The sequence below is a fragment of the Buteo buteo genome, chromosome 19 (assembly GCF_964188355.1).
Source record: "Buteo buteo chromosome 19, bButBut1.hap1.1, whole genome shotgun sequence".
Classification (NCBI taxonomy): domain Eukaryota; kingdom Metazoa; phylum Chordata; class Aves; order Accipitriformes; family Accipitridae; genus Buteo; species Buteo buteo.
In genome coordinates, this window is record NC_134189.1 from 12,174,758 (window position 1) to 12,187,370 (window position 12,613).

Sequence of the window (12,613 nt, forward strand, 5' to 3'; positions counted from 1 at the left end):
TGCGTGGCACCGCACCAAATGCCGCATCCGAGCGCAATCCCTCCCAGCCATCGCCTCACATTCATGACTACTCTGGCAACAAGAGACCCTTCATTTGACACAATCTGCTCCCAAAGAACCCATCTTACCTATTAATTATTGCTTTATCTTGCCTGAGCTTATGATTATTGCGCCTGATTATGTCTTCCTTATCCCCTGAGCAGTCATCTGCAGCAAAGCCAAGAGAGCGCAATCCTTCTCCCACCCTCACCCCAAAGCTACTCTGCAGCATAGAATCGGGGCCATCAACTCCTTCATTAATTGCTCTACAAAATGCCCCAGCAGTGCAGTTAAACTTGTAGGCGTGCAGTCCCAGGGTCTCATTTCTCCCTGCTGTGCTGCAGCTCATTTTTTTTACCAACTGCTCTGGGACTTTTCCTGCACTCCATGAATTTTCTGAAAGAATTGTCAAATATTCAGTTGTTTCACTCTTGGATGCATTTTCACTGGGCCGTGTAGTTTTGACCAAGTGTGAGTCCCCCAGACAGTTATTCCTCACCCCCTTTCCAGCCTGAGACTGCCTTGAGATCCACCATCAATAACTTTGATTGCGTTGAGCATCCTGCCACTCTCTTCCCTTTCAATGACAACTGAAGCCGTAACTACTAACGCTGCAGCCTCCTTTTATTATTGCCTATGATATGTTCCTGGCTCTCTCTCCCTTGTACGTAGGTGACCTAGCAATGCACTTCCCTTTTGTCATTCTCCAGCTTCTTATGTACTTCTGAACCAACTTACTTATTCCCTGCGTTAACGCCCCATCGTTTTGTGCCTCTGCATCCCTAACTTTGCTCCTGCACACCTTTATTCTCTGCTCTCTCTCACCACTGTGGTTTCCTTCCCTCCTCCAAACATGACTGCTTTTTTTTTCCTTTTCTTTTTTTGTTAATACATTGTTTTTTCTTCCCCGCCAGTGTCAGTACTGGAGGACACTTCTGACAAAAGCGTGTCGCTCTCTCCCCAGCTGCTGACAGAGAGTTGTCCCCAGGGTGCCAAAAGAAATGCTGTCCCCAGTGGGTGCAACCAGCTGGCTGGAAGAAGAGGGTGTCCCAGATGCTTCTGTCTCAGATGTCAAGGAGAGAAGGGAAGAGCCCAGGAGAGAAAAGAAACCACTTTGGGAAGGAGAGAGCGAATCAGTCCAGGGTATGGAGGAGACATCCCCAGTGCCTTAGAAGTGGGTTTCTCTCTCTGTGATACTGAGCACCTCCTGGACCGGAGGGGACCATCCCTTCCGCTTCAGTTCGGACAGCCCCGGCACACGCTTCTTCGGCTGCGGCAGATCCTCCGCTGGGTAAATCAGCTGTGTTAGCCGCTGCGGAGAGGAAGTCTCTGTTAATTAACCTGATAAGCAAACTGACACCCAGTAGTGACCCACAACCATTGCAGGGGGCAAAGGCCTCTAGAGAGCGAAGGCGCCCAGCTTCCTGCTGTCTCCCGCCGAATGGCTGTGATAGGGAGAGGAAGGAGAGAAGGCTTGCTTTACCTTCAATTAAAGGACAATTATTCCACCTCTGGGCTCAAACCCGGGTCGTGGACTGACAATCTGATGTACAGGGCTCCTCACAGATATGTTTCTGGGAGTAAGGGTGCTAGGGATTAACCCAGCAGACATTTTCTGTGGCCATGGAAAAAATGCCATAGAGCCCTTTTTTTCCTTGTGCCAAGTAGCCATGCTTCCCGCTGACTTTGGTGGGAGCTATGGAGCCTTCCCAATGGTCTGACCATCAGAAAGTGCTGGGCATCTCCTGCTATGGTCCAAAACAGGGTGGCAGGTGACACCTACCTACCTCAGCGGCATTTCCCTGGTAAAGCCGTCGCTCCGCAGACTGGCTCCTGCCCCCAAGCCATCCCAGCTCCCCTCTTCCAGCCAGCCAGACTGCGAAGGTGCAGGCAGGGGTTGTGGGGCAGCTGCCTGCCCTTAGCTCCCCCTGTCCTCTGCAACGCAGGTGGGCTGCAGGTCGTTCCACACACGTACACTAGCGTTGTGTCAGCTTTGGGGAGTTTATTCTTAAAAAATGCAAAAAACTTGGAGCTCTTTGAGCAAAGGGTGCTGGCCGCAGAGACAGCTGCTGTGAATTTCTGGTCTTTCTCACCCCATTTTTGAAGCCCCTCTGGTACCACACACCTTCCTGAGTGCCTGGGCTCCTCCCAAAGCCAAGTAACACGCAGCGTCCTGCAGCCACCTGCCTGGCTCCATGGGCCAGGGCATCACGTCTGTGCTGAATACCAGCTTTCACAGTTACTAACTTTTTCTGTCACAAGCTGTTCAGACCAGTGCATGCTCCTCCCTTGCAGAGCACATCACAAGCAGAGCAGGCAATTCATCCGTGACTCGTTGGATTAATTTCAGTGCTTCCACTCCTTGTGAAGTGCCTGCCAGAATCCCAGATTTTGCTCATTTATTCAAAAGTATTTGCCCCAAGATTTCCGAAATTGGCCTTGGCCTGCAGCTGCTCTGTGAGCAGTTCTTTGCAAGTTTGCAGTCTTTGGAGCTTGAGCTGTCCTAATCAGACGCATTAGGAAACAACATTTGTGTTTCTTGGTCAGTCAAGTGTAAGAAGAGGAATCAGTTCGTTACAGTGGCTGATCATCATTACCAATTACAAACTTGCTTTCAGTGAATGGTTTGCAATACTAAGTTGAAAGGCACTGTTCCTGGAAGCATCTATGTCAGGAAATTAATTCACTGCATTTCTGGGGTGTGACTGGAAAAAGGGAACAGGTATATTTTGAGAAAACTGGTTGTCAAAACCAGAGCAACTACTCCAGGAGGTATTTATTGTGTGGTTGGCTTTGATTCTCCCCTGAATCAGCCCAGGCTTAGCAGCTGATTCCTTCCTACATACCTAAACCACATCCTTGGAAGTTTCTTCATGCTAATATAACTGAGAAGTCCCTGGAAATTACAACTAATGTCATCTAAACCAGGGCAAATAGAAAAAACCCTCAATCTGAAATTGGCCAAATCAATTCCTTGGATGTGCTGTAAAATAAGCATCAACACTACTTACAGCAATGTTTCAGTCCAAAGGCTCAAAGCACTTTGCAACAGGTGAGAAATACTGCTTATTTAGCAGGTGGGACATTTGGGCAGTTACTTCACGGACAGCTCCAAGTCCTCATTTGGACATACGAACCTCTGAGCTGTGGGGAGTCAGATGTTGTCAGCCACCCAGTCAAACTCTTCAAACCAGCCATGGGAAAGGACAGATGCATTACTGCTAAATGGCCCAGAGCACAGGAGAGGCTGTAAGAGGCAGGACTCAACGTCTGAACTTGGAGCAAATCGTTTCACAGCACCTTGGCACAAGATTCACCTGGAGTTCCTCCTATTGGGACGTGTACAGCTTCTAGCTCCCTCCCAACCTTGTCATCTCTTCATGGCCATCAATGGCAACCAGGAGGGCCAAAGGTAGCTAAACAGGAACTATTTCATAGTATCATACTTCTCCTCCACCTCCCTGCCTGCACGGCTTATGCCCCTCTCGCTGTGTCACTGAAGACTTTCATCACTACCGTTCCTGTCTGGGCAATGCACTGTATCCTCTCCTTAGCCTGAGATGGGCATTAGCCAGCTCTGTCACAACTCCTGTCACTCCCTATTAAGTCGCATCTCCCAGCCAGCAAATAAGAGCCCCCGCTGGTGCAGATTCACCTTCCCTGAGGCATCGGAGCTGATGGGGACACCCTGCACCCAGCCCATCCCTGGCTGTGTTGGCAATGCAGGTTCCTCCTCCCCATGACCCCACAATGTGACTGTCACACCTACACCAGAGCCACAGGGATGCTCCTGTCGCCTGTTCACCTGCTCTCCACCCCAGCCAGCTGCAGATGAGCCTACAGTCAGTGAGGTCAGGGAAGGACCAGAAAAGAAATTGTGCAGAAGTTTATATGCACTGTACATCACTCAGGTCTTTCTTCATGGGCCAGGTGGGGTGTCATCTCTGTGACACCATTTTCCTAGACACGCTTCTTCCTAGAACAAGGTGTCTACACTGAAAGAGGACAGGCTTGGGCATGGCACAGGGTAGACCTTTACAGCTCTGTGAGCATGTCCTCTTTAATAGCTACGTGTCATTTCTCCAGAGACAATAACACAGTCCTGACCCAGGACTAAAAGGGGAGCAGAGGCAAGGTACAAGAAGTAAAGGCAAAATAGATGCTGGGTTTGCACCTGGTTTGTGCTGGCAGTAGTCAGTAACAAAAGAGGAGGCAAAGGTGATGACATGCCATCCTTACTTACATGGCCAGCAGGACCGCCTGAACCACAAACCAAACCAATCAGCCTGTGGCCTCAGGTAGCCCACGCTGAGGGGTTCCTCTGCCATCCAGTGGAGCCAGTGTTAGAGATGCCCTGCATGTGTCTACATATTGCGCTAAGCATGGTGGTACAACGTCTCATGGGAGACTCTGGACATTTGATGATCAATCTGGAAGCTGTGCTGGGACTCTCCAAGCCCTCCAAATTGCCAGCAAGAGCTACAGGGCATTCTGGGGAAGGGCCACTCGCTCCCCTTGCCTTCTCACAGGAGAAATGTGACACGTACATCTTCCCTGGAGCCCATCCCGTGAGCTGTCTGGGGGAAGCAGCAGCAACTCACCCAGTGACCACAATCCCAGTACCTGCTTCAGGGATCCTTTGGTTTTCAGGAGGATGAAGATGGCGTAGAGAGGAATGCAGACCATGGAGGAGAGTGCCATCAGCCAGCCCACCACGTAGCCCCAGGGCGGGTACACGTAGGAATTGTTGTATTTCAAGGGTGTATACTTGATCAGGGAAAACAGGAAGACAGCCTGAGGAGCAGAAAACACAGACAGAGCAAAAGGAGCAGCAAAGTGAGCTGCAAGCATTGGCTGGGTGGCAATGAGTGTGATGTTTTGCATGAGCTAGCATAGACCTTGCTAGCTGCAGCGAGGCAGAGCTTGGTGCATGCTGACCACTCAAGGAGTTATCTCAGAGCCAGGGCCAGGCTTCTCAGCAGTGTAAAGCCTTCAGGCTTCTTAAGGGTTCAACCTAAGCAAAGTTGGCAGCAGCTTTGAGGGTCCAGCAACATTGAGACATCCATTTATTCATATCAAAGTCAGGAATTGTTGTTGTCCCTGGCAGAAGCCCTCCAAAAGTACCACACGGGCACAGATTTACCTGTCTTGGGGCTCTCTAGCCACAGAGCTCTCAGATGATTTGGCTGGATCAGGCTTGCTTTGAAAATTTCCCTGATATTCAACTCCTGCTGGAGCCTGAGGACAAAGGACTAGAAATCTTTTGTAAGCTGTAGCTATAGATCCCATCTGTGTTCCCACTGAGGTCAAAGAAAAGAACTCTCAACATCAGATGCAGGAGCAGAATTTGGGTCAGAAATCATGTAAAACTCAGTGGAGCAAGACTGGACATAAACTCAGAACAGGCAAGAACTTGCCTGACTTAGGGTGCATTTTCTTTAAACACAGTTGTCACAGAAGTTTTAAAAGAGATTTAATAACAGAAAGCAAATGGCCGTGGAAAGATATTTCTGAACCACAGGAGGTCACAGGAACACAGGCTGAAGCAAGTATTTCAGAACAGGGTAATTCTCACTGGTCTTCTATTCAAAAGTAATTTGACCAAACCTGTCCAGACTTTGAGGACACATTTCCCTTTGCCTTCACAATAAACAAGTGGCTTTCCAGGCTCAATTAATTTTCCAAGAAAAAGAGAAGGCTTCACAAAGGAAATAAATTGCCACCTCAGGTATGGACAAGCTTCTGCTTCTCCATAGCAATTGGAAAAAATTACAGCACCACCTTGAAGACAAATCAACCTTTTCTACTGAGAACCCAGGGACCCAGAATAGTATGCCATGCTGTCATAATTGCACTTACCAAGCACAGACCTGGGGTGAACACCAGCCAGCATATCTTGATCAAGGGCCACGGCCGGAAACCAATCATGTCCTCAATGTTGTCGTAGAAGCGGTTGGCACCTTGGCCACCAGCCAGCACAGAGACAAAGTCAGAGATCAGATCATTGTTGTTTCCTTCAACCACTATTCACATCAGATCCCAACTTTCTTTATCCTCAGTGTTTACTCCTGGCAAAAACATGGCTATCCTAATAATATAGCAGCAGGTAACAGACTTTTCTGGCATTGAAAAGGCCCATCTGTGGCTGAATACAGATGGAGGGTTTTAACTTCAGCCATAAGTTATCAGAAAGCTTGACACAGAAGAAATGCCCTGTCCCTCAGACAGCAGCAGCTGTAAGTGAGAGGATGCAGCCCACGTGCCACTAAGAGCTGGTAAGGACCAGCACAAGGCAAGGAGAGGTGCCTGGTTTATAGGTCAGCAAGGGAAAGCTCTTGCAGGTTGAGCACATGGGATTGTGTGAGCCTAGAGTGCTAAAAGGAACAAAGAGAGTGGGGGACACCAAACAAAACCCTCTTTTTGTAACCAGATCGGCACACCAGGGAAGTTATGTCAAGAATCCCCACTGATCTGGGCATTTCCTCTCTCATCAAGAGGCTGCTTTCCACAGAATATTTTATTTTTGGCATAAACCCAGAAGACCTGGCAATCCGAACTCTGCTGGAAACAAAATCTTCCATCTACAAGTGCTGCTGTACTGTCCAATGAGAGATGTCCTGTGAGTGCCTGATCTCCTTCTTTACCTCTCATTAGTTTCACTTACTAGATTATGTTGTTCACAGTATGTGGGACCCACCTGAATCTCGTGGTACACCAGAGTGGGATATACCTCTGAAGAGCATCTAAAAGTCCTGCCACTGGCCAGACCCTATCCATTGACTCTTCCCAACCCAAAGCACAAAGAGGAAATGTAGGCAATAGTATATAGAGGAGACGGCATAATGCAGATGGACTTCAGCAGACCTTGTAGTAAGCTCTAAGATGTCTTCAAGGAACAAGAGCCTAACATTGGCCAAAAAGAAATGTAAAATGAAGAAGAATAAAAAAATAATTCATAAGATGCCCTGACTTCTTCCTAACTAGAGCTAAGCAGAGGTACTAAATCAGGTAAAATAGAGTAACCTGCCTCAGGTAAAATAGAGCAACAAAATTAGACAAAAAAATGGAGCTAGACTGCCCATAGAAAAGGTTACCAATTAAGCACCTCTGGGATGAAATAATACCATATTTGTCTTGTTGAAGTTTAATCACAGTGCTTAGCTGATAAAGAAGGGCTGTGCCTTTAGGGGTGTTCATCCTGCTGTGAACTCAAAGTCATGCCACAGTTCCCACCTGCAAGCATGATGAGACTTTGCTTCTTTGCATCTTAACACCGGAAGGCTGGTCTGGGCAAAACATGTGCCTAGAGGACTGGTGACACTTGTGAGTGTTTGGGGTTTGGTGAGTTTTATTTTGGTTTGTGTTTTTTATGTCTTAGAATTAAATTGCTGTATTATGTTTCCTTCAAATATATGAATTCTACAAAAGCACATTATGTGTGCTTTTCTTTTTTGTAACTCTTTGCATTATTTTCTATATCCCATGACTAATGTTTGCAGGAAAGCTCTTTTAAACCCAGCTTTTTGAAGCATTTAGGCTGGGGAGGGCAGGTTCCTTGAACAACTATGGTTCCCATCTTGAGTTGGCAAGTTAACAAGTAGTCTCAAGCAAAGACAACAAGCTGTGGCATATCAAGGGACACGCAGCCTTTTGTGGGAGCCCAGCCTACACCAAAAAGCAGAAGCCTAAAACTTCCAAGCTGTAAGGATCATGAGGCTTCAGATAGAATTTCTGAAAATATACTGGGGATGAAAGGAAAATGGTATAAAGAATTTATTTTGCCAAAAAGCCAAAATCTTCCACAGGGTGAAAAAAAAGGAGAGAGAGATAAATGATGTGACTTGCAGTTTAAAATATGAGCTTAGCACAGTCTCTTATACCATACAGTGTTTCCACAGAAACACACTATGATGATAAAACACATATGACGGATAAATTCATTTGTAATACCACTTTGTGGAAGCCAAAGTTTCACTGCAAATTTGGATCTAGGATCTAGTGGAAGAGACATAGCAATTAAAGAAATACAAAGATGCCAAACAAAAAAAAGATGCAAGACATCCATCCTCCACCAAGAAAACAACCCAAAACTTACGCTGTTAGTTACGGTGTGCCTCCACCTGTCCTTACCCCTATTCTCTGTTGTACAACCATCAGGTCCTGCACTTCCCCAGCCACGGTGGCAGTCAGTAGGTGATGTGGTGAAACACAATGGGGACTGACATGAACATCCTCAGAGAGTATATGAACAGGAGGTTTTATATGTTCTACATTTCGCAGGCAGATGAAAGAGTAATCAAGCTTAAGAAGTCATCAGTTCAACCACACTCAGTGTTGGCTTTTTGAGCAAATTAGAGGCTGGAGGACACGTGCAGTCCCCCTTCCTTCCCAGCACATTAGAAGGATTAAATAAAGCTCCTGCAGACAAAACCATAAAGATTTCCTCAAAGAGATTTTTGTTGGAATGAACAAAGATGTTTGTTGTTATCCCCCATATCCCAAGACAGGAAGAATGGTATGCAGGCACAGGGCGGTTATCCGTGCATGCTGGTACCACTTCTCTTGTGCTGACCAATCCCATAAACCTTCAAATCTGTTGCATGCTTTTCTGGCAAATCATTTAATTTTGCTACATAAATTCATGGGAATAAATTTCACATGAACCCAACTAGAGATTTGTTTAGATCCTTATGTCTTGTCCTTATGGAGCCCTTCTCATTTTATGTAGCTTATACCAACTGCAAGTGATACCCAAACTAAAAGGGACAAAGATTTTATTTTATTTTTACAATATCCAGAAACAGTGAATTTCACAGATCTGCTAGTTTGGAACCTATGAAAAAGCCCTCCCCTTTAAATCTTTTCTCCCAAGCTGCATTTATTTGCATTCATTGATATCAAATTTCATCCACAGGATTTCAATAGGTGAAGACCCCGGCACTATGCCATAGTACTAAGCTTGTATCTGCTCCCTCTCTGTCTCAAACCTGCGGCATCAACATCTGCACCAAACCTGTGCAAAATGCCAGCAGCAGAGGCGTCGTGGCATTGCAACAACTGTGCACCCTTTGAGTACCAGGTGCACAGAGCAGGCCCCTTATGGTCCATAAATAAGCATGTAAAATTGCCTGTAGCCAGTGCATCCAAGAGGATAAAGCACACACAGCCAGAGCAAGCCCGACAGGCAGGATCCAGGCAGAAGGAGGCTGCTGCTTCTGGTAGCCATGCCGCATGTGAGCAAGAGAGTGAGAGAAAGATTTATACCAGCACAACATGGGTTCACCCTAGGGCCCCCCACAGGTACCTGCTGGCATCGGTTTGCTTTAGTTTTGTAAACAGTCCTAATGGTTTCAGCCCTGGCTCTCCTGCAGCGATGGAGGCACTCGCTTTCTCCTGGAACAGCTAATCCTAATGTGCATGCTGTGACTGCCTGGAAAATATCCTCCCTGCAGCACACTTTGGTGGCATCATGTTGTGAATCCCAGTGCTCAAAACCCATGCCATATAACCTTATATGAGGGCTGCCTGTCCCAAAGGGGAAGGGAGAGAGACGAAGGTGGGGGGGACACAACCAAAACCCCTCCAGCACTCCCCTCTAGGGAACGTGATCAGCAGGTCCAATGCTGCACGATCCTTCCACAGGCAGAGAGCTGTACGTGAGGAAATCCTCGGATCTTTGCGAGAGCAGCTGCCTGGCAGCGGAGGGAAGCTGCCAAGTGGTGGGTGGCTGGTGTATGTGCTGGGAGAGGGGAAACTCAGAATGCGTATTTGTGTTAGCAAAAATGCTGTAATTCTTCACAGTGTAAGCAAGAGGCTCAGTCCTGCCAAATCTGAGGCAGGGGAAAAAAAAAACCAACTGGCACCAGGCACTATTTTTCCACTAAGATGCCTCACCTTGGCCCTCTGACTACATTTCAGAGCAGAATCAGCCCAATGGGTGCAAAGCAGAACATCAAGAGGGTAAAATCCCGCTCTGTGGAGTGGGGCAAATGAATCCTTGGTGGTGAGGGAAAGGGCCATTTCTCAGTCCCCAGCTGCTCAGTCCCCCTTCCAGGCTGCTGGGGCAGCATCACCTCTCCTGCTGCTCGTTGTCTGCCACTGCTGCTCTCCATGGGTCATCGGAAAAGGCATGTGGCCTCTGTGACCATAAAATGGCAGGGGGGGTTCTATACATTAAAGCATAATTCAGCTTAATGTACCTGAGCATGGTCATGATGAAGCCCTGTCACAGATGGATGGGAATCTCCATCGCCCTGTAAATCCCACAGGGACTGGGTAGAAGGCATCTCTAAATTAAAATCTGGCCAGGATCTAGTATTGCAAGCTCTCAGGTGAGCTTCCCTTGCAGGACATCTCTCTAAAATAAATCTCTCTTACAGATCTGCTTCTCTTGCATTCCCCTGAGGCCAAGCCCAAGCAGCCAGACCTGCTACCATTTCAGTAAGAGAGGAGTCCATTCAGACTAGCAATTGGCTCCTGCTGTACATATAAACATTTGGAGAAACTGATAACCCCTTTGTCAGCAACTGCACTACAGCCAATGCAACCTCTGTAAAACTGTAAGCACCAAAGACAGCACACAGGCACTGACTGTTCACTGTCTCTTCTAAAATAAGACAAAGGTGGCACCAAGTGAAATTAGCAGGTGGCAGATTCAAAACAAGAAAAAGAGAGTGACTCCACACATGCCTGACCGAGCCTTGGAGCTCCTTGCTGCAGCATTTTGTGGATGATAACTGCTTACCTGAGTCAACTGGAAAAATTAACAGGAGAGAAATAAATAGATTTTACTTCTGCCTCTGGAAATCCCTGGGCAACAAGCTGAGTATTGCATCTGGCTCCGGGGCCCCCAGCACAAGAAAGACATGGACCTGTCAGAGTGGGTCCAGAGAAGGGCCATGAAAACAATCAGAGGGCTGGAACACCCCTCCTGTGAAGAAAGGCTGAGAGAGTTGGAGTTGTTCAGCCTGGAGAAGAGAAGGCTCCAGGGAGACCTTGTTGCAGCCTTTCAATATATAAAGGGGGCTTGTAAGAAAGACAGAAAGAGACTTTTTACTAGGGCTTGTAGTGACAGGACAAGGGGTAACAGTTTTAAACTGAAAGAGGGTAGATTTAGATGGGATATGAGGAAGAAATTTTTTACTATGAGGGTGCTGAGACACTGGAACAGGTTGCCCAGAGAAGTAGTGGATGCACCATCATTGCAAGTGTTCAAGGTCAGGCTGGACAGGCCTTTGAGCAACCTGACCTAGTGAAAGATGTGCCTGCCCATGGCAGGGCGGCTGGACTAGATGACTGTCGTGGTTTAACCCCAGCCAGCAACTAAGCACCACGCAGCCGCTCACTCGCCCCCCGCCCCCCCCAGTGGGATGGGGGAGAAAATCGGGAAAAGTAGTAAAACTCGTGGGTTGAGATAGGAACGGTTTAATAGAACAGAAAAGAAGAAACTAATAATGATAATGATAACACTAATAAAATGACAGCAGTAATAATGAAAAGATTGGAATGTACAAATGATGCACAGTGTGATTGCTCACCACCCGCCGATCGACGCCCAGTTAATCCCTGAGCGGTGATCCCCTGCACCCACCCCCCCAGTTTATATACTAGAGGTGACATCACATGGTATGGACATTGGCCACTTTGGGTCAGCTGCCCTGGCTGTGTCCCCTCCCAACTTCTTGTGCCCCTCCAGCCTTCTTGCTGGCTGGGCATGAGAAGCTGAAAAACCCTTGACTTTAGACTAAACATTACTTAGCAACAACTGAAAACATCAGTGTTATCAACATTCTTCTCATACTGAACTCAAAACATAGCACTGCACCAGCTACTAGGAAGACAATCAACTCTATCCCAGCTGAAACCAGGACAATGACCTTTAGAGGTCCCTTCTAACCCAAACCATTCTATGGTTCTATAAAAAGTTGTTAGAAGCTGGAAAAATATTTGCAGGAAGTATCGTTGCTAACTTTTCTGCTATTATACTCCTTCCCGAGCATCCACTCCCGGCCGTTGAAAGACACACAACATGATGCTCATGCCTGCAACCTGTTCCTTAGGTTAGGATGGCCATGCTGCTTGGCATAGCTAGAAGCCATCAGATGCGTGATTGGGGGATGTCGAGGGTCTGGTCTAAGCTGGCATCTGCTTTAGTTTTGCATGATTCCTTACAGATACTGAGCTCCTGTAGCTCCATGAAGCTAAGAAGAGAGAGCAGCTGCTCTGAATCACACACAACTAGACCCTTTGCCTGAAAACCACCAGCCTCGACACAAGCTTCAGGGAGATGAACTGCAGCCTGTGTGCTCAGGCACCTTTCAGCAGGGAAGAGATCTCCCGTAGGATATCACAGGATACTCTTCTTACTGCACAGACTAACAAGCAGTTGGTTTCCTTCTGATAGTTCGTGGAGCTCAGTTTAATCCTGCTCCTGAGTAGTTTAGTTAGAGACTTCACTGAGAGCCAAATCAATCCCTTCCATTCCTTTTAGAAGTGCCATCACAGCCCGTGCAAACAGGAAGCATGTATCATCGCAGAAGTAGCACACAGCAAGTCTGCATCCCAGCATTTTGTG

General features: G+C 47.3%; 1 protein-coding gene across 1 annotated transcript in view; it reads right to left on the bottom strand.

The window, feature by feature from the left end:
• Positions 1–1,207: 1,207 nt before the first annotated feature.
• Positions 1,208–12,613, bottom strand: part of LOC142042253 (sodium- and chloride-dependent betaine transporter-like) — a 38,034-nt gene continuing 26,628 nt past the window's right edge. Inside the window, exons 13-15 of the mRNA XM_075052001.1 lie at positions 5,899–5,999; positions 4,663–4,833; positions 1,208–1,351 (exon numbers count right to left, since the gene is read on the bottom strand). Of these exons, the coding sequence (XP_074908102.1) occupies positions 1,208–1,351; positions 4,663–4,833; positions 5,899–5,999 (416 nt within the window). The remainder of the gene's footprint in view (positions 1,352–4,662; positions 4,834–5,898; positions 6,000–12,613) is intronic.